The following is a 23,098-nucleotide window of genomic DNA, read 5'->3' as shown; positions in this document are numbered from 1 at the left end:
CAGTGCTTCTGTCCCTTCAGCATCCTGGTGGTCCTCTGTTGGACTCTCTCAAGTAGATCCCTGCCCCTGAGAACAAGGGCAATGTTAGCTGATGCTGCTGTTACTGCCTTGCCCAAAACTATTTCTCCACAGAGGTTCTTTGTTTAAATCACTCTTATGTTAATTGTGAAATTGCTGGCATGCCTAAACTGCAAGGCAGGTGAGGGTTAGCACTGTTGGTCTGATGGTTAGAGACTGGAGAAAGTCCAATGGAGAGCCATGAGGATGCTTAGGGGACTTGAGCATCTCCCCTGTGAAGAGAGACTGAGAGCCCTGGGGCTGTTTAGTGTGGAGAAGAGAAGGCTGAGAGGGATCTGATCAATGTCTATCAATAGCTGAGGGGTGGGTGTCAAGTGGAGGGGGCCAGGCTCTTTTGGGTGGTGCACAGTAATGAGACAAGGACCAATGGATACAAACTTGAACAGAGAAGGTTTCAGCTCAGCATGAGGAGAAACTTCTTTCCAGTGAGGGTGACAGAGCCCTGGAGCAGGCTGCCCAGAGAGGTTGTGGAGTCTCCTTCTCTGGAGACTTTCCAACCCCACCTGGATGCATTCCTGTGCAGACTCCCCTGGGTGATGCTGCTCTGGCAGGGGGGTTGGACTGGATGATCTCTGGAGGTCCCTTCCAACCTCTGATCTACTGTGATCCCGTGACTGTGCTGCTGTAGTGAGGTAATTGGTTTCTGCTGCCTTTGTAGCTTTTAACTGAGGATGTTTTCTTTAATTTTCAGGTAGCAAACTTTAGTTACATTGTACTTTGTCATAAACTGTTTATATATGCTCTTATTAAATGCCTTAAATGTTTTCAGTGCCAATGGATGGTGGTTGTTGTTAATGGTGTTCTGTGCAGAGTGCCATTTGTGAGATGTGTGTAGATGATGACGAAAATTGGGGAGGAAAATGCCTGTGGCTGAACCTGGAAAGTGTACTTTTCCTGAAGTGAACACAAAGGAGTTTCACTGACATTAAGATAAGCAGACAACAGGTGCTTCACATTTTGAAAAGGTAATTTACACAAGATAAGGTTCATGCCACATAAAAACAATTTCTTCTCTCCTAAAAAGGCGAGAAATAATCCTTGGTATAAGTCAAAGTCTGTAATGCTTGTGGGAGAGTGGTCCAGGTGAAAGAAGATTATTGTGTACAGCATAAGCTGTAATAAAACCTGTCAGGTCGTCAAGCCTTTCTGTCTAAGGTCTGGAGAGGATTAAAAGGATATTGAAAGCCATGTACCAGCTGTCTCCTGGGTGAAAGGGATCACTACTGTGGTGAACAGAAATGTACTTACTCAAAAAGCTCCACAAAGCTAGGTGTGGCTGAGCCACAAGTGGTTGGCTTGGCAGACAGAGTGCTTCTTACAAGGATAGCCAAGTGGTCAGGCCCAGTCTGCATGGGTTTGTGAAGGGCAGGTCCTGCCTGACCAACCTGATCTCCTTCTATGCCAGGATGTCCTGTCTAGTGGATGAGGGAAAGGCTGTGGCTGTTGTTTACCTAGACTTCCATAGGGCCCTTGACATGGTTTCTCATGGCATCCTCTTAAAACCCTGGCAGCTCATGGCTTAGATGGGCACAGGCTCTGCTGGGGAGACCACTGGCTGGCTGGCCAAGCCCAGAGAGTAGTGGTGTCAGTGGAGTTAAATCCACCTGGAGGCCAGTCACAAGTGGTGTTCCCCAGGGCTCAGTAGTGGGACCTGTCCTGTTCAATTTCTTTATCAGTGACTTGGATGAGGGGATGGAGGGCACCCTCAGGAAGTTTGCAGACAACATGAAATTAGGTTGATCTTCTTGAGGGTAGGGAGGCTCCACAGAGGGACCTGGATGGGTTTTAGCTGAGGGCAGCTGTATGAGCTCCAACAAGGCCAAGTGCCAGGTCCTGCACCTGGGCCACAACAACCCCATGCAGTGCTACAAGCTTGGGGAAGAGTAGCTGGAGAGCTGCGTGGGGGAAAAGGACCTGGGGGTGCTGATGGACAGGAGGAGGAAGAGGAGCCAGCAGTGTGCCCAGGTGGCCAAGAGGGCCAGCAGCATCCTGGCCTGGATTAGAAGCAGAGTGGGCAGCAGGAGCAGGGAGGGGATCTGTGCTCTGTGCTCAGCCTTGCTGAGGCCACACCTCCAGTGCTGTGCTCAGTGCTGGGCACCGCAGCACAGGAAGGACACCAAGGAGCTGGAGGGGGACAGAGAAGGGAGACTGAGCTGGTGAGGGGCTGCAGAACAAGGCTGTGAGGAGAGGCTGAGGGAGCTGGGGCTGGTTAGTCTGCAAAAGAGGAGGCTGAGGGGAGACCTCCTGGCTCTCTACAACCACCTGAAAGGAGGATGCAGAGGTAGGCACTGGGCTCTTCTCACAAGTACCTAATGACAGAACGAGAGGGAATGGCCTCAGGCTGTGCCAGGGGAGGCTTAGGCTGGACAATAGGAAACATTTTTTCATGGAAAGGGTTGTGAGGCACTGGAACAGCTGCCCAGGGAGGTGTTGGAGTCACTGTCCCTGGAGGTGTTTAACATCCCTGGATGTGGTGCCTGGGGACATGTTGCAGGGACAGGCTGGGTGCAGTGTGCAGAGAGGCTGGGCTGGGTGGGCTCGGAGGACCTTTCCTGCCTGGATGATGCTGTGTGTGACATGAAAGAGCACAGTCTGAGTTCTAGATAGATACTATCAAAGTCTTACTGACCAGTGTGTTTCCTGTGTATCTTCTGGAATAAGGGATAGTACACTTTGACTTAATAAGCAGCACGCTATACGGTGTTCCTACGGTGTTGAGCAAAGAATAGGTAGTGTGAAATGTCATCAGTGTTTACACTTGCAAATTGATTCCTAACTGCTGCTTTTGGAACTAAAAACTCTGAAGGTTTAAATAAAAATGTTGTTGACAGGAATGAAAATTTCAACCAGATTTTTCTGACATAGTTTAATGAATTTTGAATATTGATCAACACCTTTGAAAACACAGCAGTTTCATAGTGCTTCAAAGACAGAAGAAAAAGGGAATAATGCTTTGGATCAACATTTCTGTAATCTGTGGTAAAATAAAAGAGTTCCTTCGGTTCTGAAGTGAATGGGAGGCAATAGACTGCCCAACACAACCTGAAATGGAAGGGGGTTTGGAACTAGGTGATCCTTGAGGTACCTTCCAACCAGGACAATTCTGTGATCCTTTAGTCAGAGGGTGCAGGTTTCTTTTTCTGTTGTGTTTCTTTGTTCTTTTTTTGTAAGAATGAAGTATAAAAACTGGATAGCTGTCCAGGTCAAGGAATGAATCCCCTATGTACAGGTAAAGGGGAACCTCAGATTCTTTAGTCCTGACTTTTAACAGTTACAGCTACCTGCTTTTCCCTATTTGGCAAGTGGTGTGGATAAGTAGTTTCTTCTTCAGAAAATGTACTTCTGTGCATTGCTAAGTTCAACTTTATTTCCACTTAGATTAATTTTAAGTAACTAAATTTGAAACCCCAGATTCCCAAGTACCTTTCCTTTGTTGTACAAAGCAACAATCCATATGCCAGTTACATTCCAAGTCATGGAAGGAGTTTACAAAATGTACTTCTGTACACTGCTAAGTTCAACTTTATTTCCTCTTACCTTAATTTGAAGTAACTACATTTGAAACCCCAGATTCCCAAAAGCCTTTCCTTCATTGCACAAAGCAGCAATCCATATGCCAGTTATGTTCTAAGTCATGGTGGATTGCAAACTGGCTCCACAACAGAGCTCAGAGGGTTGTCATCAGTGGCACAGAGTCAACTCAGAGGCCTGTGGCCAGTGATGCTCCCCAGGGATCAGTACTGGGTCAAGTTTTGTTCAATGTCTTTATCAATGACCTGGCTGAGGGCATTGAGAGTACCCTCAGCAAGTTCCTGAGGATACAAACCTGGGGGGTTGGCTGACACCCCTCAGGCTGTGCTGCCTTCCAACCAGAGCTGGACAGGCTGAGAGCTGGGTGCAGGCAAACCTCATGAAGGTCAATAAGGACAAGTGCAGGGTCCTGCATCTGGGGAGGAATAACAGCAGGCACCAGGACAGGTTAGAGGCTGCCCTGCTGGAAAGCAGCTCCACAGAGAAAGACCTTGGAGTGCTGGTGGGCAGCAAGTTCTGCATGGAACAACAATGTGCCCTTGTGGCCAAGAGAGCCAATGGGATCCTGGGGGGCAGCAAGAAAAGTGTGGCCAGCAGGGCTAGGGAGGTTCTTCTCCCCCTCTGCTCTGCCCTGCTGAGACCACCCCTGCAATCCTGTGTCCAGTTTGGGGCTCCCCAGTTCAAGAGAGACAGAGACCTGCTGGAGAGAATCCAACAGAGAGCCAGGAGGATGCTTAGGGGACTTGAGCATCTCCTCTGTGAAGAGAGACTGAGAGCCCTGGGGCTGTTTAGTCTGGAGAAGAGAAGGCTGAGAGGGGATCTGATCAATGTCTATCAATAGCTGAGGGGTGGGTGTCAGGAGGAGGGGACCAGGCTCTTTTGGGTGATGCACAGTAATAAGCCAAGGAATAATAGATACAAACTTGAACATAGAAGATTTTACCTCAGCATGAGGAGAAACTTCTTTCCAGTGAGGGTGACAGAGCCCTGGAGCAGGCTACCCAGAGAGGTTGTGGAGTCTCCTTCAATGGAGATTTTCCAAACCCACCTGGAGGTGTTCCTGTGTGGACTCCCCTGGGTGATCCTGCTCTGGCAGGGGGGTTGGACTGGATGATCTCTGGAGGTCCATTCCAACCTCTAATGTACTGTGATCCTGTGATAAGAGTATTCCATACAGATTCTAGTGCTTGTGATGTTCAATGAATGTCTTTTATTTGGTATAAGCTGAATATTTCTGTTACTAACAGAAATCCCAGTCACTTATTTTCTTTGCTTGTTGGCAGATTAAGTCTGAGAAAGCAGAAATGGTTGAAATTCTTTGCATTATATATGTAAAAAAATATTTTTTTATTTGTGATATGTCAGGAGGATGCCACAGCTTTTCTGCTTTGACACATGCTGATGCACATGCTTTGTGCTGCAGTGCTCTGCAAGCTGCACTGGTTCTTCTGTTTCTAATCAGCTCTGTGCAGCAGTTTGCTTCTGCAACACTATTAATTGGAAAATTATGATTAAAACGAAGCTGGGGAAAAGCAGTAGGTTTGGAGGCTGCATTGCAATGTGGTAAGTGAACAATTTTATGGCCAGTCAAATGACAAGCAGCATTTAAGAGCAGGCAGAATATAATCTTCCATTCTGAAATGAACTGACTTAGAGCAGGCTTTTCACCATGGGGCAGTGCTCAGAGCTGACTGCAGAGCTCTGCCTGGCTGCATTCCCACCAGCCAGCAAGGGTTTAAGAGGAAATGCCACCAAGCTACTCTGCTTCTTGCCTTAGTTCAGTCTGGACAGAAAATAGATTTTGCCCCTCCTAAAAAGAGTTAAAAAAAACCCAAAAACCAACCCTCTCCATGGAGACTTGGAAATTTCAATGGTTATCCTCTGTACAAATATTTACTCTATTTACATGAACGCCAAACACTGAAATCCACATTTCAGCTTTCAACCAGTTCAGTGAACCAGAAGCCTGCCAGCCACCCAGGCTTCAATGCCCTCCCACCCTTCCTCCCTACCCCACCAAGACAGGCCAAACGGCTCTGCTACAAAGCTAACTTTGCCAAGAGCCAGCCAGGCAGCAAGCCTCTGCCACATTGTAAGAGGAAAAGGATCTGTGCTGGGAAGGGAGAGAGAGGCAGAAAGAAGGCCAGAAAAGGGCCAAATAATCTCTGCACTCAGCTTATATAGCAGATCCAGGGCTGAGGGGATAAAATGACATCACTTACAATTTCCTGCATCTATGTAGTCCCTTGGAGGACTGTCAGCTCTCTGGTTCTTAGAGGCATCTAGCCTTACCCCACAACACTTCTGCTAACCACTCTTTATAGAATCACAGAGTTGTTAGGGTTGTAAGGGACCTCAAGGATCAGAGACCAAGGCAGCGTGGTCCTGAGTATGCAGAAGAGATGTTGCTAGGCAAGGACAGGCTTAATGCAGGAACCTACCAGGAACAGGTTCTGAAGGTCTGGATTGGGGTGACAAAAAATCAGTAGATTATCACAGTATCACAGTACATTAGAGGTTGGAAGGGTCCTCAAGAGATCATCAGGTCCAAGCCCCCTGCCAAAGCAGGACTGAAAAGTGGCTGGTGCATACTTGCTTACTGTCCTAAATACCTGCTGGCAGACACTGTGTCCTGCTTTTTTAATGTTACCAACACTGCTCTACTAAAATGAAGCTATGCTGAAGAATGATTAAAACTTCCAGGACAGAAATGGCCAAGTTTGAGATGAATGGGGGGAATAGACTACAGAACACGGGAAGGCAGCAACACAGACACAAAGGGGAGAGGAGAGCTTCTGAATCCAGGGAGGTTTGGAAGTAGATGAGAAAAGAGGAACTACAGTCATGAAGAGAGCCAAAGAGGGAAAGAAAAAGATGAGTCATTGATGAACAGAATGATTTGGAGTCTCTGTCCATATGATTCACTACCTCTTAAAGTGTCTGAAAATAACCTTGTCTGTAAGTGCCATTATTCTGCACCAGGGCAGGAGGATTTTGTGTCTGAAGACTGACATTAAACTCTGAGCACATCTTCCTTTCAATAACGAGCACCTCCCTTACATGTCCTGTAGCTGCCAGCACCAATGTCATGTCTGTCCCTAATCCTGTAGAGTGTTGTCTCTATTTAAGATTTGCTTCCTCTGGTCATGTTGACTTACCAATAGAGGGACAGGAGGTCATCCAGAGGGACTTGGACAGGCTGGAGAGGTGGCCCAGGTGAACCTCCTGAGGTTCAACAAGAACAAGTTCAGGATCCTGCACCTGGGCTGTAATAATCCTCACTGTCAGTACAGGCCAGGGGATGAGGTGGTAGAAAGCAGCCCAGGAGGGAAAGGACCTGGGGACTGTTGGTGGATGAGAAGCTGGACATGAGCAGGCAGTGTGAGCTTGCAGCACAGAAGGCCAATCACATCTTGGGCTGCATCAAAAGCAGCATGGCCAGAGATGGAGAGAGGGGACCCTGCCACTTTACTCCAATTTGCAGTGAGACAATTCCATACCCAGAATTGATCTGCCTAGTTCATTTGTGTGGCCACCAGATGAGAGGGAATTCTGCCACTGTGCTCTGGTGAGACCTCACCTGGGGTATGTGTCCAGCTCTGGAGCCCTCAGCACAGGAAGGACATGGACCTAATAGAGAAGATCCAGATGAGGGCCATGAGAGTGATCAGGGGGTTGGAGCAGCTCTGCTATGAGGACAGGCTGAGGGAGCTGGGGGTGTTCAGCTTGGAAGAGAGGAGGCTCCAGGGAGACCTAAGAGCAACCTGCCAGTACCTGAAGGGGGCTACAAGAAGGCTGCAGAGAGACTGTTTGCAAAGGCCTGCAGGGACAGGACGAGGGACAATGGCTTCAAACTAGAGCAGAGCAGATTGAGATTGGATGTGAGGAACAAGTTCTGCACCATGAGGGTGGTGGAACACTGGAACAAGACGCCCAGGGAGGTGGTTGTAGCCCCATCCCTGGAGCTACTCAAGGTGAGGCTGGAGAGAGCTGTGGACAACCTGATCTAGTTGAGGATGTACCTGCTGACTGCAGAGGGAATTGGACTGGATGGGCTTTGGAGGTCCCTTCCAGCCCAGACCATTCTGTGTGGTTCTGTGTGTGTGACAGAGAAATCATCTGATTTCCTCTGGGTCTGCAGAAGGTTCCCAGTACTCCCAGATGATTGAAGAGGCAACAGTGATGATGTGGGAATCTCTTCTTTCTTCATGTATGAACTCCTCTTGGCACTTGACATGATACTGAATGTTTTGTTTCTTATGGTTACTGTGCATTGCTAAGAGGCTCAGCATCTTTGTTTCCAGCATTATGTATCCAGGACCATGATGCCTGTTTGTGTAGTCTGTGTTCAATGACTTTTAGGCAGTGTCAGATACTCTTTTTTTGTTGTTGTTTGCTTCTTTGGTTTGTTTTTGTACCAAAGGCATTTCTTGGAGGCATTTCTATGTCTTTCTTCTGTGTTCATACCTGACTCTAATTAAAGATTAATTTGTCTTCCTTCTTACACTGCACATACACAACACAGTTCTCAGCCCTTTTTCTGTGTCACTGTGTGAGAGCTGAAATCCCCCTCCCACACTGACACTAACCAGGCTAGCTCAGTCTGGAAGCAAATGCAAGCTGGATTTACAGGCAAAGCTACAATCTCTGATGCAATGCACTGAATCTGTACAAATAGACACTAGTCACAACAATTACAGATAGGTACAATCAACAGAAAAGCACAACCAAGCCCCCCTGGCTTCCCCCAAGGGGCCTTCCCCAAGGAGCCTCCCCCCAGGCAGAAGGACTCCCCCCAGACCTCCCCGGCAGAAGGCAGAGAGTCAAGAAGCAGAGAGACTGTTAGACTTAGCTTGTCAAGGGCAGTGTGTTGTCTGCAGCCAGGAGAGAGAAGCAGCAGAAAGAAGCAGAGCAAGCTGAGACTGAGTGACTTTGAGTACTGATTCTTAAACATTTCTCTCTCTCCAATGGAAGTGTTTAGAACAATCATTATTTTGCTTTCTTACACCCAACAGTGATTTATTTACATCCTTTCACTTTTTCTGCTCAAACTTTGTGAGAAGAAAAATTAAAGACAGTCTTTCTTTCTTTCCTTTTTTCTTTCTTTCCTTTTTTCTTTCTTTCTTTCTTTCTTTCTTTCTTTCTTTCTTTCTTTCTTTCTTTCTTTCTTTCTTTCTTTCTTTCTTTCTTTCTTTCTTTCTTTCTTTCTTTCTTTTTCTTTCTTTCTTTCTTTCTTTCTTTCTTTCTTTCTTTCTTTCTTTCTTTCTTTCTTTCTTTCTTTCTTTCTTTCTTTCTTTCTTTCTTTCTTTCTTTTTCTTTCTTTCTTTCTATCTCTTCCTTCCTTCCTTTCTTTCTCTCTTTCTTTCTTTCTTTTCTTTCTTTCTTTCTTTCTTTCTTTCTTTCTTTCTTTCTTTCTTTCTTTCTTTCTTTCTTTCTTTCTTTCTTTCTTTCTTTCTTTCTCTTCTTTCTTTCTTTCTTTCTTTCTTTCTTTCTTTTCTTTCTTTCTTTCTTTCTCTTTCTTTCTTTCTTTCTTTCTTTCTTTCTTTCTTTCTTTCTTTCTTTCTTTCTCTCTTTCTTTCTTTCTTTCTATCTCTTCCTTCCTTCCTTTCTTTCTCTCTTTCTTTCTTTCTTTCTTTCTTTCTTTCTTTCTTTCTTTCTTTCTTTCTTTCTTTATTTCTTTCTTTATTTCTTTCTTTATTTCTTTATTTCTTTCTTTCTTTCTTTTCTTTCTTTCTTTCTTTTCTTTTCTTTCTTTCTTTCCTTGGTTTTAGTTTGGTATTGTTTTGGGTTTTTTAATAGTGAGCATGTAGCTCTTCATTCAAATTTGGCAGGAGCTACAGGGAGAATTACAGAAATTTAATCTCAGTTCCTAGTTTGTTGTTTATGTTATTTTGAGCTCAAACCATTGTGAAATGGAACTGCACAGGGTGGGAGACAGTTAAATCAAAAGGAATCAAGGATAAGAGGGGACTTGAGCATCTCCCCCGTGAAGAGAGACTGAGAGCCCTGGGGCTGTTTAGTCTGGAGAAGAGAAGGCTGAGAGTGTGAGGTGTCCCTGCCCATGGCAGGGGGGTTGGAACTAGATGATCCTTGTGGTCCCTTCCAACCCTGACCGATTCTATGATTCTATTCTAGGATTCTATCTGATCAATGTCTATCAATATCTGAGGAGTGGGTGTCAAGTGGAGGGGGCCAGGCTGTTTTGGGTGGTGCACAGGAACAACACAAGGAACAAGAGGTTCAAGCTTGAACATAGATTTCAGCTCAACATGAGGAGAAACTTCTTTACAGTGAGGGTGACAGAGCCCTGGAACAGGCTGCCCAGAGAGGTTGTGGAGCCTCCTTCTCTGGAGTGTTTCAAACCTTGTGTGGACTCCCCTGGGTGATCCTGCTCTGGCAGGTGGGTTGGACTGGATGATCTCTTGAGGTCCCTTCCCACCTCTAATGTACTGTGGTCCTGTGGTGTGGAGACATGCATATGGAATTGAAGCTCATGGTAATTGTCAGTGTATTCCCTTAAGCATGGTGTGTTGCCTTTGATTTTTGAATGAATCCCATCCCTTGCAGCAGTTCATGCAAGGACTTTCTTGTGGGCAATTCTAACCCTTTTATTTATGCTTTTGGCCAGGATCACCAAAATGCAATAGCTCTGGTACAGTAAATGCACTCTGTAATATCTATTATGGAATAGTCAACGGATAATTTATTGTCAGGTAGAAAAATAGGTCAACACCAATGTCACTGGATGATCAACCCCCTAAGTTTAATAAAACACCTCAGCAGCATGCTCTCTGCACAGTGCCTGGTGTTCTATTAGGACTACAGTTCCTTATAGTACCTAGCTATAGCAGGAGTGTAATTACTGAGCTGTCAGAGTGATAAGTGGGATTAATGGCAGCCTGCTGCACTTCAGTCTGCAGAGTGCTCAGAGAATCAGAAGATAGTATTATTAGAAGAGAAAGTCTGGACTGGCATATTCATGGCACCCTCCTCTCCTCCCCAGAGCTCCCATTTAAGTTTGTGTTACTTTGCCCTCCCTCCCCTCCCCCAATAGTTGACATTTTTAACAGCTGTTATGTGTGAACTAGCTCCAAATAATTTGGTAAAGGTGCTTGCTAGCCAGGAGAGGTACTGCTTATTCTGTCTGCTGCCATTCCAGTCACTTTGGACATGAGATTGTTCCATATATAATCCACAGAAGTGTGCAATGTTAAGTGCAATTCTTTGGGTCTTGGGTACAGACCTATTGCATGTTAAGAGGAACCACATTCAGGAAAGTGAAAACCAAAAAAAAAAAGCCATCATGGAACTGCTGCCTTTTAAAAATGCATAATAGCTCTCTTCTGTTATTTCCTTACTGCCTTCCTGGTGGTGTATTTTTTCTGCTCTGTCTCCTCTTTTTTCCTGGCTTCTAGTAATAAACATTTGTTGCCTTTCAATTTGCTCCACAACCCCCCCTGGGGCTGTGGAGTCTCCCTCTCTGGAGATAATCAAACCCACCTGGCTGTGTTCCTGTGTGACCTGCTTTAGGTGCTCCTGCCCTGGCAGAGGGTTGGGCTGGATGAGCTTTCGAGGTCCCTTGCAGCCCCTAACATTCTGTGATTCTGTGAAATGCTAATAGCCCCCTCCTGGCTTGGTGCTGTGCCCACATCAAGCCTCTGAGGGGGTGACTGGCCTGTCTTTGCTTGCTAAGGCATTTATAGCACGTGCCTGCCGGTGGGGAGTGCTGGGTGCTGACTGCCACAGCTGAAGCTGCTGCTGTTCTTCTGCCAGAGCTTTCTGATATCCTAACTGAACTAGTAACCCACTGTGGTGTTGAGCCTCTATTTGGCTTTATCAGATTTCACAGCTTGTGGGAACTGGTTTCCTTTCAATATTTCCCCTGGGACCTTTTCCCCATGACTAGCTCTGTAAGAAAATGCAAGCAGCCACTGCCATGGGTACCTTTGAATTTTGCTGGCTCCGTGGTGTCTTGCAATGCTCAGCTGGCTGACAAGGAATGGGAAGATGTTCTAGCTTGAGGCTGGGACTTTAGCCTTAGTGTCTTAGTTATAAACAAGAATAGGAACTTTCTGCACATCTTTGAGTAAAAAGGTAAATAGGGTAGGGGATTGAATATATAATAATAATATGGACATGTCTGTACCATCCCATTTGCTTGCTGGCTAGGATATAGTTTGCTGCACAGACTATTCTGTCTCCTTTTCCCTTCTCTCTGTGGCTTGCTCCACGATGACTCTCCTGACCTTCTGCCTTCTGCTGGCTCGTATTGTGTCTGGGAGGTACTGGGAAGGGACAGGGGGTTGGTGAAGGAAGCTGCAAACAGCCAATAGATTTTAGTTTGCTTGTAAGTAGAGCTTCATTTGCTTCCAAACCCATCTGAACTAGACAGGTGATTTATTTTAGGGGTAATTCTCCAAATTTATGTTGGGGGGTAATTCTTCAACCCAGCACAGTGTCTAATAAAGAACTATTTTAGTGGTCTGGCTGATTTTTTACCTCTTTTCTTTTACTGTTGTTAGATTTCCTTACTGCAACTTGCATAGACCTCCCTGAGGTCTTATTCCTCAGGGACTTCAGCCAGCGAGCAGACCTGTACACTTTCATTGACAACTCTGCAGGAACAAACAATAAATTGCTTCTACTTAGTATGTTCTAATATACAGTTAGGTTGTTGTCATTACGGAGGACAAGAAGAGGATCCTGGGGATTTCAGCTGGGAGCATGCATATCACTACTGAATTGTTTTCAGACCTCACAGACATATCACAGGAAACTTGTAAAGTGACTTGGAAATTCAGCAGCCATTCTTATTCTTTGGCACATACAGCACAAAGTAATTGCTTCCACCATGGAAATGCTACTCCTTTTGTTGTGTGGTTGTCCAGCATCCAGAATTTAATTCACAGTGACACTTACAGAACTTGGTTAATAACTTCAGATTCACAGCACAGATGTTTTGATCAAATACAAAAATGAAATGGTCAGAAGTGTAGAGCTGTTGGATTCCAGGATAAAAAATGATGTCTGTGTAATTAGATATGTACTTGGACATGTGTGGTCCATATGTTTGTGACTGCATTCTGCTGTGGAGTCAAAAGAATGTAACAACTCAGAGCTGAGTGCAAGTCAGTAATCATAGAGTCACAGAATTGTCAGGGTTGGAAGGGACCTCAAGGATCATCCAGTTCCAACCCCCCTGCTATGGGCAGGGACACCTCACACTACAGCAGGTTGCTCACAGCCACATCCAGCCTGGCTGCAAAAACCTCCAGGGATGAGGCTTCCACCACCTCCCTGGGAAACCCATTCCAGTCTCTCACCACCCTCATGGGGAAGAACTTCTTCCTGACATCCAATCTGAATCTACCCATTTCTAGTTTTGTTCCATCCCCCCCAGTCCTGTCACTCCCTGACACCCTCAAAAGTCCCTCCCCAGCTTCCTTGTAGCCCCCTTCAGATACTGGAAGGCCACAAAAAGATCTCCTCAGAGCCTTCTCTTCTCCACACTAAAAAACCCCCTCTCAGTCTGTCTCCATAGCAGAGGAGCTCCAGCCCTCTGGCCTGTCTCTGGACATGTAATGATCATGTAGTGCTTGAGATTTTACACAGAAATTTTATGAAAATACTCTGCTAGCCTCATGAGGTTCAACAAGACCAAGTGCAAGATCCTGCAGCTGGGTCAGGGCAATCCCAAGCACTGATATAGGCTGGGCAGGGACTGGCTGGAGAGCAGCCCTGAAGAAAAGGCCTTGGGGGTGCTGGGGGATGAGAAGCTCACCAGGAGCTGTCAATGTGCACTTGCAGCCCAGAGAGCCAAGCAGAGCCTGGGCTGCAGCAAGAGAAGTGTGGCCAGCAGGGCCAGGGAGGGGATTCTCCCCCTCTGCTCCACTCTGCTGAGACCACACCTGGAGCTCTGTGTCCAGTTCTGGAGCCTCAATTACAAGAAGGATCTGGAGGTGCTGGAAGGTGTCCAGAGAAGGGCCATGAGGATGAGCAGAGGGCTGGAGCTGCTCTGCTCTGGAGGCAGACTGAGAGAGTTGGGGCTGTTCAGTCTGGAGAAGAGAAGTCTCTGAGGAGACCTTCTTGTGGCCTTCCAGTATCTGAAGGGGGCTCCAAGAAAGCTGGGGAGGGACTTTTGAAGGTGTCAGGGAGTGATAGGACTGGGGGGAATGGAGAAAAGATGGAGGAGGGGAGATTTAGATTAGACATTAGGAAGAAGTTCTTCCCCATGAGGGTGGTGAGACACTGGCACAGGTTTCCCAGGGAGGTGGTAGAAGCCTCATCCCTGGAGGTTTTTGCAGCCAGGCTGGATGTGGCTGTGAGCAACCTGCTGTAGTGTGAGGTGTCCCTGCCCATGGCAGGGGGATTGGAACTGGATGATCCTTGAGGTCTGTTCCAACCCTGACAATTCTGTGATTTTATGATTCTTCCTTTGTGCCTCTTCTTTTCCCATAATGCCATTGGCAGCATTTGTGTTCCACATCTTGACTCATCTTGTTTTGTTCCTGTAGGTGCTTAAAGTGTGCAGATGCCCCCTGTCAGAAGAGCTGCCCAACCAATCTGGACATCAAGTCCTTCATCACCAGTATTGCAAACAAGGTAAACTCAGGCTTGCAGTTGTGCATGGCAGTAACTAACAGCAATTACTTGCAGGTCTGGTAGTGAGATTGCATTTCAAGGTTTATCTTCGTGAAGCCTTAAAAAAACACAGAAGTTACCAGAGATGATTTAAACTTCCAACAGTCAGCTCCTTTATAATTACGTTTGCTGCTGTTTTGTGCCTGTTCAGATCATGTATAGTGCAGTCTGGACAGGGTCTATTGTTCCCAGACCCCTCTGGATAGTCCAGGAGGGCTGCTCCCAACCTCCCTTCTCCCCCTCTCCCCCTTTCCTTCCCTTCTCAGTACCTCACAGACACGGTATACACCAACTGAAGGTCAGGAAAGAGGTAAGAGAGCAGGCCATGCAAGCTGCAAAAAGAGAAGAAGTGAAAGGAGACAGAAATGTTCATGCAGCTAATTTTTATCCTTATTAGCAAAGCCAATGGAGTGATGTATACAAATCAGTTGTTATTATTTTACATCCAAGGGTAACTGATTTACCTTTTTACTCAAAGATGTCCAGAAAGTTCCTATTCTTATTTTTAGGAAATAGGCAAAAGTTCCACCTTCAAACCATGACAGTAATCTGTGTTGTGCAGAGAAGACACCAGTAAATCTATCACCCTAACAAGAAATGATAGAGTAAGAGAAGATATTAAGATACCAGTTATCAATTATAATCACAGAATCACAGAATGGTAAGGGCTGGGAGGGACCTTGAGAGATCGTCCAGTCCAACCCCCCCACCACAGCAGGAGCACCTAGAGCAGCTCACACAGGAACACATCCAGGCAGGTCCTGAATATCTCCAGAGACGGAGACTCCACAACCCCCCTGGGCAGCCTCTTCCAGGGCTCTGACACCCTCACAGGGAAAAAAATCTACTTCCTGTGTCCATGGAATTTGCTGTGCCTCAACTTCCACCACTGCCCCTTGTGCTGTCATTGGGCATCACCCAGCAGAGCCTGGCTCCAGCCTCTTGGCTCTCACCCTGCACATCTTTATCAACAGCAATGAGGTCACCTCTCAGGCTCCTCCTCTCCAAGCTACAGAGCCCTCAGCTCCCTCAGGCTCTCCTCATAAGGAAGATGTTCCACTCCCCTCATCATCTTTGTGGCTCTGCACTGTACTCTTTTCAAACAATTCCCTGAGATCCTTCTTGACCTGAGGGGCTCAGAACTGGTCACAATATTCCAGAGGTGGACTCATCAGGGCATAGTAGAGGGAGAGGAGAACCTCTCTTGACCTACTGACCACAGCCCTTCTAATCCACCCCAGGATGCCATTGGCCTTCTTGGCATAAACTATGTGTTGATGTGGTTTAGGGTAATGGGCATCATGCCCAACATCAGCATTTGGACAGTTTTCTTATATCATCTGTATTGTGTCACTGCAGCATTTCTTTTCTTGATTGTAGACATCTTTTTGCACCCATAAGATGCAAACATATTGTTCCTTATTACCTCTTCTGGACATTGTGAAGCAGGAAAGCACAGAATCACAGAATAGTCTGGGTTGGAAGGGACCTCCAAAGGTCATCCAGTCCAATTCCCTCTGCAGTAAGCAGGAGCATCCTCAACCAGATCAGGCTGCCCAGAGCCCTGTCCAGCTTTGCAGGTACAAGGCAGTAATGAAGCTGCTAGTCTCTATCTCTTCGTTTTGCTGTGGTTTGTTTAGGAACCCTAAAGCAAACTTTATGGAAGTATTTTACCAGAATGGTCTTTTCTTATTAAGGATTAGTTTATGCTATTACTTTAGCGAGGAGAGGTTGATGGGAAAACAAACTAACAAAAAGGACCTGATTATCAAAACATAAAAGCTAGGAATAAGGAAGAAAGGAAGAACAACTGAAGACAGCACAAGAACTAACACAGCAGCATGTGGGCTGATAAATGTGGTAGGTCTCCTCTAGACTCTGATAGCCTCAGAAATATGATGACCCTTTGTGACCTAGCAGGAAGGAAAGTCACTTTCACAGCTGATTCATTCTGAATTTTGTGAATCCATTACAGAGCAGAGAAAACAAAGGTGAGGTGACTGCAGAACTTTGAGAGTTGTATTTGGGCTAAGATGTACTGGAATACGATTAGTGAACTGCCTCAAAGGTGCTGCAGCCTCTTAGAGGTTTTCAGAGGGCCAGATTTAACATGCCAGAAGGTCAGTGAGGTGGATCAGCCCTGTAGAGTTTGGGCTGTTGGATGGTGATTCTTTTAAATCATCTTGGAAGCTGCAGATGCTGGGTAAGGTGCTGGGGTTGCCCTGAGCAGGTGACCTGATCATTTGCTATTTTTCCTGGGAATTCTGCTTTTGAAATGAATTGCAGAACTGCGGTAGAGTGCATGGGAGATTACATCCCTAAAATCAATGCTAATGCCAAGTGTGAGTTTGCATCCAGTCTTACCCTTTCCTCTCTCTCCCTATCCTGTTGGGAAGAACCTGTTGTAGTGTAGTCATGGAAGCATTTCTCTGCAACAGTCCTAACACTGACTTCAAAACCAAAGGAACAGAAAACCAAAACAAACACAAAAAAACAACCCCCTAAAAAACTGTAGGAGTGAGAAAGCCCCACAACCTCTGCAGCAAAGACTGTGACACAATCTCACACAGCATCACACTCTACAACTACCTGAAGGGAATGGGCTTGGAATGGGCTTTGGAATGGGCTGCCTGGGGAGATGGTAGAGTCACCGTCCCTGGAAGTGTTTGAAGCAAGACTGGATGAGGAACGTAGTGCCTCATGAGGCACTTAGTGCCATTGGATTAGATGGTGTTGGGTGATGGACTTGATGATCTTGAAGGTCTTTTCCAACCTGGTGAATTCTGTGATTCTGTGATTCTCAGGTGGGGGTCAGGCTCTTCTCCCAGGCAACTTGTGACAGGAGAGGAGGGCATGGCCTGAAGCTGCACCAGGGCAATCGTAGATTCATAGAGTCAGTCAGGGTTGGAAGGGACCACAAGGATCATCTAATTCCAACCCCCTGCCATGGGCAGAGAGGTTTAGGTTAGATGTTAGGAAGCACTTCCTCATGGAAAGGGGAATCAGACACTGGGATGGACTGCCCAGGGAGGTGGTGGAGTCGCCATCCCTGGTGGTGTTTAAGCAAAGCTTGGATGTGGCACTCAGTGCCATGGTCTGGTCAGTGTGGTGGTGTTGGGCCATAGGCTGGGCTTGGTGATCTCAGAGGTCTATGCCAGCAGCCTCACCAATTCTGTGATTCTGTGATTCTGAGAAGCAGATACACTTAGCAGACAGCTTAATCACAGCTGATGAACAAGGCTAGGAAGCCCTGCATACTTGTAGCCTCCATGTCAGTGGCTGTGCCTCCTGTGATTCATGTCCTGAGCATTTGCAGGGAAATAAACAGTGCATAGAGGGGACCCAACCCTGTTGGGATGGCTGCAACCTGCCAGGCTGAAGTTTCCTTGTGATGAATCAGTTTCTGGTGCCTTTGCTGGAGAATGTTTCTGTTATAATAAATTCTGTTCTTCAGGAAAGAGTAACAGTAAATTCTCCTGGTTTCTTTTGGTAATAGGATTTTTTCCCTGGGGATAGGTATGTACTGATTCTACACTGCTGCATAGTGTAGCTCCTTGCTTTCTGACAAGCAAGCAGCAGATAGAAGGTGAAAGCTGAGTGGGGTACCAGAAGTTGAAATGATTCCCCTGAAGTCATGACCCTGTCAGAGCCTGTTTGAGACCCCAGGACCGTGGCTGCTTCCTGCAGGGTCATCTCCTTCCTTTCATTGTGCTGCTGTGGGGTTTTGGCATCCCTGTCCCTGAAGCTTTCAGAGCAGGTAGAAAGCAAGAATGATGTCCTTCTGAAACCTGCACTGAAACTTCCCAAGTTTTTCAAGGAGCCAGTAAGCAATTTTTCACTTTTATAAATGTTTGTGGGAATAATCATTCCCATACCAGTCTGCAATCTACTTGCTGAATATTTTTCTGTTACTGCCATAAAAGTATTTGCTTCACATGATCAAGGATGGTTTACATGTGGTTGGAAATCCTTTATAAAATGATCAATCTTTTTTTCTTCTTTCTTCTGTTATTGCCTCATAAATAAACTTTATTTTCTAATCCAAAATCTTATAAATGTATCTTTTGGCTTCTAGACAAAACATGTAGGTAAAGCATAAAATACTCAGATATTTCAAGTACATAAATCTAGGAGATTGGAGCATGCTTTCCAGGCTAATTGAACTCCCTGTCCTGCTTCTGAATCTTTCTTCATCACTTTTTAGAAACTCCTTTCTTGCTTGTTTAGAGGAGATTCAGTTCCATAAATTGCTGGTCCTCATCCCTGTGTAAGCAGAAAGTAGTATTGCATGCAGGTATTTATTTAAACATGATTTATTATTAATGCAGAGTGTTTAAACAACATCCCACTGACAATGAATTCCTTTGCCAGGTATTTAAGAGCTCTGCTGTATGGGTTGGGGGGAGGTTATTTTACTGTTGTTGCTGTTGTTGGAAAAGGAACATAAAAGGTCAGGGATTCTTGTTCTTTTAAGCCCAAGGCTTCTGAGATATTTACAGAGCATGTAGCTGTTTTGGCTGTTCTGCCATTAGACCTGAGCTGATGAGAAGAGGAGGAACAGAGGAGGAGGGGATGTGGCTGGGTTGAGAGGGTAATTGAATTGCCAGACTCAATGAGCCTTGAGCCTCTTTGAGAAAAAGGATGTCACTTATGCTCTATTGTGTTAGGTGCTGTGCCTCAGTGGAGCTTAGGCCACAAGTTCCATTCTCTCTTTCCATACACACTGGATTACAGCTCCACTTTATAAAGGTACAATCTAGCCCATTGTGTCTTCCCAGCCAGCGTTTCTGGGTTCACACAGACCGTTTGCCACTGTGTCTCTCAGAGACCAGGATTCAAGCTCACTATGAACAAGTACAGATGTGTGTCGGTGTGAGCTGAAATTCCCCCCCACCGACAATAACCAGGCTAGCTCAGTCTGGAAGCAAATGAAAAGCTGTATTTACAAGCAGATGAAATGCAATGAATATGTACAAATATACAAAATTCACAACATTCACAAATATATACAATCAACAGAAAAGCACAACCGATCTCCCTTTGCTTCCCCCCAAGGGGACCCTCCCAAAGGGGCCTCCCTCTCCCAGGAGTTCCCCCCAGACCCCCCTGGACAGAGAAGCAGAGTTAGTTAAGCAGAAAGTTGTTAACTTAGCTGCCAAGGTCAGTGTGTTATCTTCAGCCAGAAGAGAAGAAGAAACAGCAGCCAGACAGCCCAGCAACTGCCCCCACTGCCGAACGCAGAATGTGCAGAATGCCTACTTTGTTTTGGGTAATAGTTCTTAAACATTTCTATCTATCCAATGGAAGTGTTTAGAACAATCGTTATTTTGCTTTCTTACACCCAATAGTGACTTATTTACATTCTTTCACTTTCTCTGTTCTGAACTTTGCAAGGAAAAATTAAAAAGACAGTTTCAAACCATCACAGTCCACCCCTTCTAAACAATTCCATTGGCTGCTACTATCATCTATCTAATCTAAAATAATATCTACAACACTAGGTGAATAAAGACCATAGTCCATTCCGGCTGTCTCAGATGTAGATGATTCAAAAGAGTCAAATCACAGGAAAAACAGCAAACAGCTTGTTTCCTCGCAGATGGAGCGAAGGAAGGAACAGGGACTCTCAGGTGACTCAGGGCTCTCAGGGTTCGTGCACCGTAGATCTCATGAACTCTCCTCTTGGGCGCGATGCTGTATCTGCGCAACACTCTGAATTTAACCTCTCTCAGCCAAAGTTAGATTTCTTTGTGGAATACACTGAATTTCACCATTTTCTTGCATCACCCAATAGGTGTGACCAGGACCTTCAGCAGAAACCACCCCTCGGACAGGTTTGGCCTCTCCTGAAGGAGAAAATACCCAAACAGTTTTGCCTAACAGATTCTTTTCTCTGATAACAGGAACTCTATCACCTTCCTCCTTTCGCAACAAATCTGATTGGGCAGGTCCAGCTCGATTCACTGAACCTCTACTATTCACCAACCAGGTTGCTTGTGCTAAATGTTTCTCCCAGTTTTTCAAAGATCCACCCCCCATGGCTTTGAGAGTGGTTTTCAGCAAACCGTTGTAGCGTTCGATCTTCCCTGCAGCTGGTGCATAGTAGGGAATGTGGAATATCCACTCGATGCCGTGCTCTTTGGCCCAGTTTTTTACAAGATTGTTCTTGAAATGAGTTCCATTGTCGACTCAATCCTCTCTGGAGTTCCGTGTCTCCACAGGATTTGTCTTTCCAGGCCAAGAATGGTGTTACGTGCAGTTGCATGAGGAACTGGATAAGTTTCCAGCCATCCAGTGCTTGCCTCTACCATAGTCAGCACATACTGCTTACCAGATGGAGAACGAGGTAGAGTGATGTAGTCAATCTGCCAGGCTTCACCATACTTGTACTTGGACCATCGGTCACCATACCACAAGGGCTTGATCCGCTTTGCCTGCTTAATAGCAGCACAAATGTCACAGTCATGGATGACTTGTGTGATAGCATCCATGGAAATGTCAATGGATCTGTCACGAGCCCATCGGTAGGTTGCATCTCTGCCTTGATGTCCTGACGAGTCATGGGCCCACCGAGCTAAGAACAGCTCACCTCGGTGTTTCCAGTCAAGATCAGGATCAGGATCAGAGTTTGTGTCCACCTGGGAAACTCTTGCAGCTAGATCTGCCTGATGGTTGTGTTGTTGTTCCTCAGTAGCTTTGCTCTTAGGAATGTGAGCATCGATGTGTCTCACTTTCACTGGGATTCTCTCAATGCGAGCAGCAATGTCTTGCCACAGATCTGCAGCCCAGATTGGCTTTCCTTTCCTCTGCCAGCCATTCTTCTTCCAGTCTTTCAGCCAACCCCACAAGGCATTGGCTACCATCCACGAGTCGGTGTAGAGATAAAGCTTTGGCCATCTCTCACGTTCAGCTATGTTAAGAGCTAGCTGGACAGCTTTTACCTCTGCGAATTGACTGGATTCTCCTTCTCCATCTCTCGCTTCTGCAACTCTGCGCGTTGGGCTCCACACTGCAGATTTCCATCTCCGCTTGTTCCCAACAAGACGACAGGAACCGTCTGTGAACAAAGCATATCTCTTTTCATCATCAGACAGATCACTGTAAGGAGGAGCTTCCTCAGCACGAGTTACTCTCTCCTCTGGAGGTTTAGCACAGCTTGTGCCTTCTGGCCAGTTTGTGATCACCTCCACCAAACCAGGCCTTTCGAGATTTCCCATTCGAGCTCTCTGTGTTATCAGAGCCATCCACTTAGACCAGGTAGCATCTGTTGCATGATGTGGTGAAGAACCTTTGCCTTTGAACATCCAATTCAGAACTGGCAATCTAGGAGCTAGAAGAAGTTGTGACTCAGTTCCGATCACTTCAGAAGCAGCTTTCACTCCTTCATAAGCAGCTAAAATCTCTTTCTCTGTTGGAGTGTAGTTTGCCTCTGAGCCTCTGTAGCCACGACCCCAGAAACCAAGAGGACGTCCTCGTGTCTCCCCTGGAGCTCTTTGCCATAAGCACCAGGTTGGACCATTGTCACTCGCGGCCGTGTACAGAATGTTCTTAATGTCTGGACCAGTTCGGACAGGTCCCAGACCCATCGCTTGGACTACCTCTCGCTTGATCTGGTCAAAGGCTGCTTGTTGCTCAGGACCCCATTGGAAACTGTTTCTCTTTCGAGTCACATCATAGAGAGGTTTCACAATCTGACTGTATCCAGGAATGTGCAGTCTCCAAAATCCCACTATGCCTAAGAAACGCAGAGTTTCTTTCTTGTTGATGGGATTTGCCATGGTGGAGACTCTGTTTATCACATCCATTGGGATGTGACGGCGACCATCTTGCCACCGCACTCCCAGAAACTGGATTTCTCTGGCAGGTCCTTTCACCTTGTCTCGCTTGATAGCGAAACCAGCTTGCAAGAGAATGTCAAGGATTTTGTTACCTTTCTCGAAGACTTCTTCAGCAGTCTCACCCCAGACGATGATGTCATCGATGAACTGAATGTGTTCTGGAGCTCCACCTTTCTCCAAAGCATCATGGATCACTGCATGGCAGATGGTTGAACTGTGAATCCACCCCTGGGGCAAACGATTGAATGTGTACTGAATGCCTCTCCAGGTGAAAGCAAACTGAGGCCTGCATTCCTCTGCTATGGGAATAGAGAAGAAAGCATTAGCAATGTCTATGGTAGCATACCATTTGGCCTGCTTGGATTCCAGCTCATATTGGAGTTCCATCATGTCTGGTACAGCTGCACTCATGGGTGGAGTTACTTCATTCAAGGCACGGAAATCAACTGTCAGACGCCACTCTCCATTCTGCTTTCTGCACAGGCCAGATTGGACTGTTGAAAGGTGAATGAGTTTTGCTGATGACCTTCTGACTCTCCAACTGACGAATCAAGTTTTGAATGGGCACCAAAGAGTCACGGTTGGTTCTGTATTGTCTGTGATGCACAGTTTGAGAAGCAACCGGCAGCTTTACATCCTCTATCTCATGTTGTCCCACAACTGCAGATTCATCTGAAAGCTCAGGTCTAATGGACAACTTCAATTTTCCTCCATCAATTTCTACAGTTGCTATTCCAAAAGCCCATTTGTAACCCTTAGGGTCTTTAAAACGCCCTTCTCTCAGAAAGTCAATTCCCAAAATACAAGGTGCATTAGGACCTGTTACAATAGTATGTTTCTTCCACTGCTTCCCAGTTAAACTTATATCAACCTCTATCTTAAACAACTCTTGAGATCCACCAGTGACTCCCTGAATAGTTATAGATTCTCCCCCTTGATAATTTGATGGTATTATGGTGCACTGAGCTCCTGTGTCAACCAAGGCCCTGTACTTCTGAAATTTTGAAGTG

General features: G+C 46.0%; 1 protein-coding gene across 1 annotated transcript in view; it reads left to right on the top strand.

Annotated features, from left to right (window-relative positions):
* The window catches only part of DPYD (dihydropyrimidine dehydrogenase), a 605,351-nt gene that overhangs the window by 102,791 nt on the left and 479,462 nt on the right, over window positions 1-23,098 (top strand). Inside the window, exon 4 of the mRNA XM_054384577.1 lies at window positions 14,124-14,211. Coding sequence (XP_054240552.1) covers window positions 14,124-14,211 — 88 coding nt within the window. The remainder of the gene's footprint in view (window positions 1-14,123; window positions 14,212-23,098) is intronic.

This window comes from Indicator indicator, chromosome 10 (assembly GCF_027791375.1).
Source record: "Indicator indicator isolate 239-I01 chromosome 10, UM_Iind_1.1, whole genome shotgun sequence".
NCBI classification, from domain to species: Eukaryota; Metazoa; Chordata; class Aves; order Piciformes; family Indicatoridae; genus Indicator; species Indicator indicator.
The sequence above is the reverse complement of the archived record's forward strand: the minus strand, read 5'-3'. Positions and strand labels throughout refer to the sequence as shown.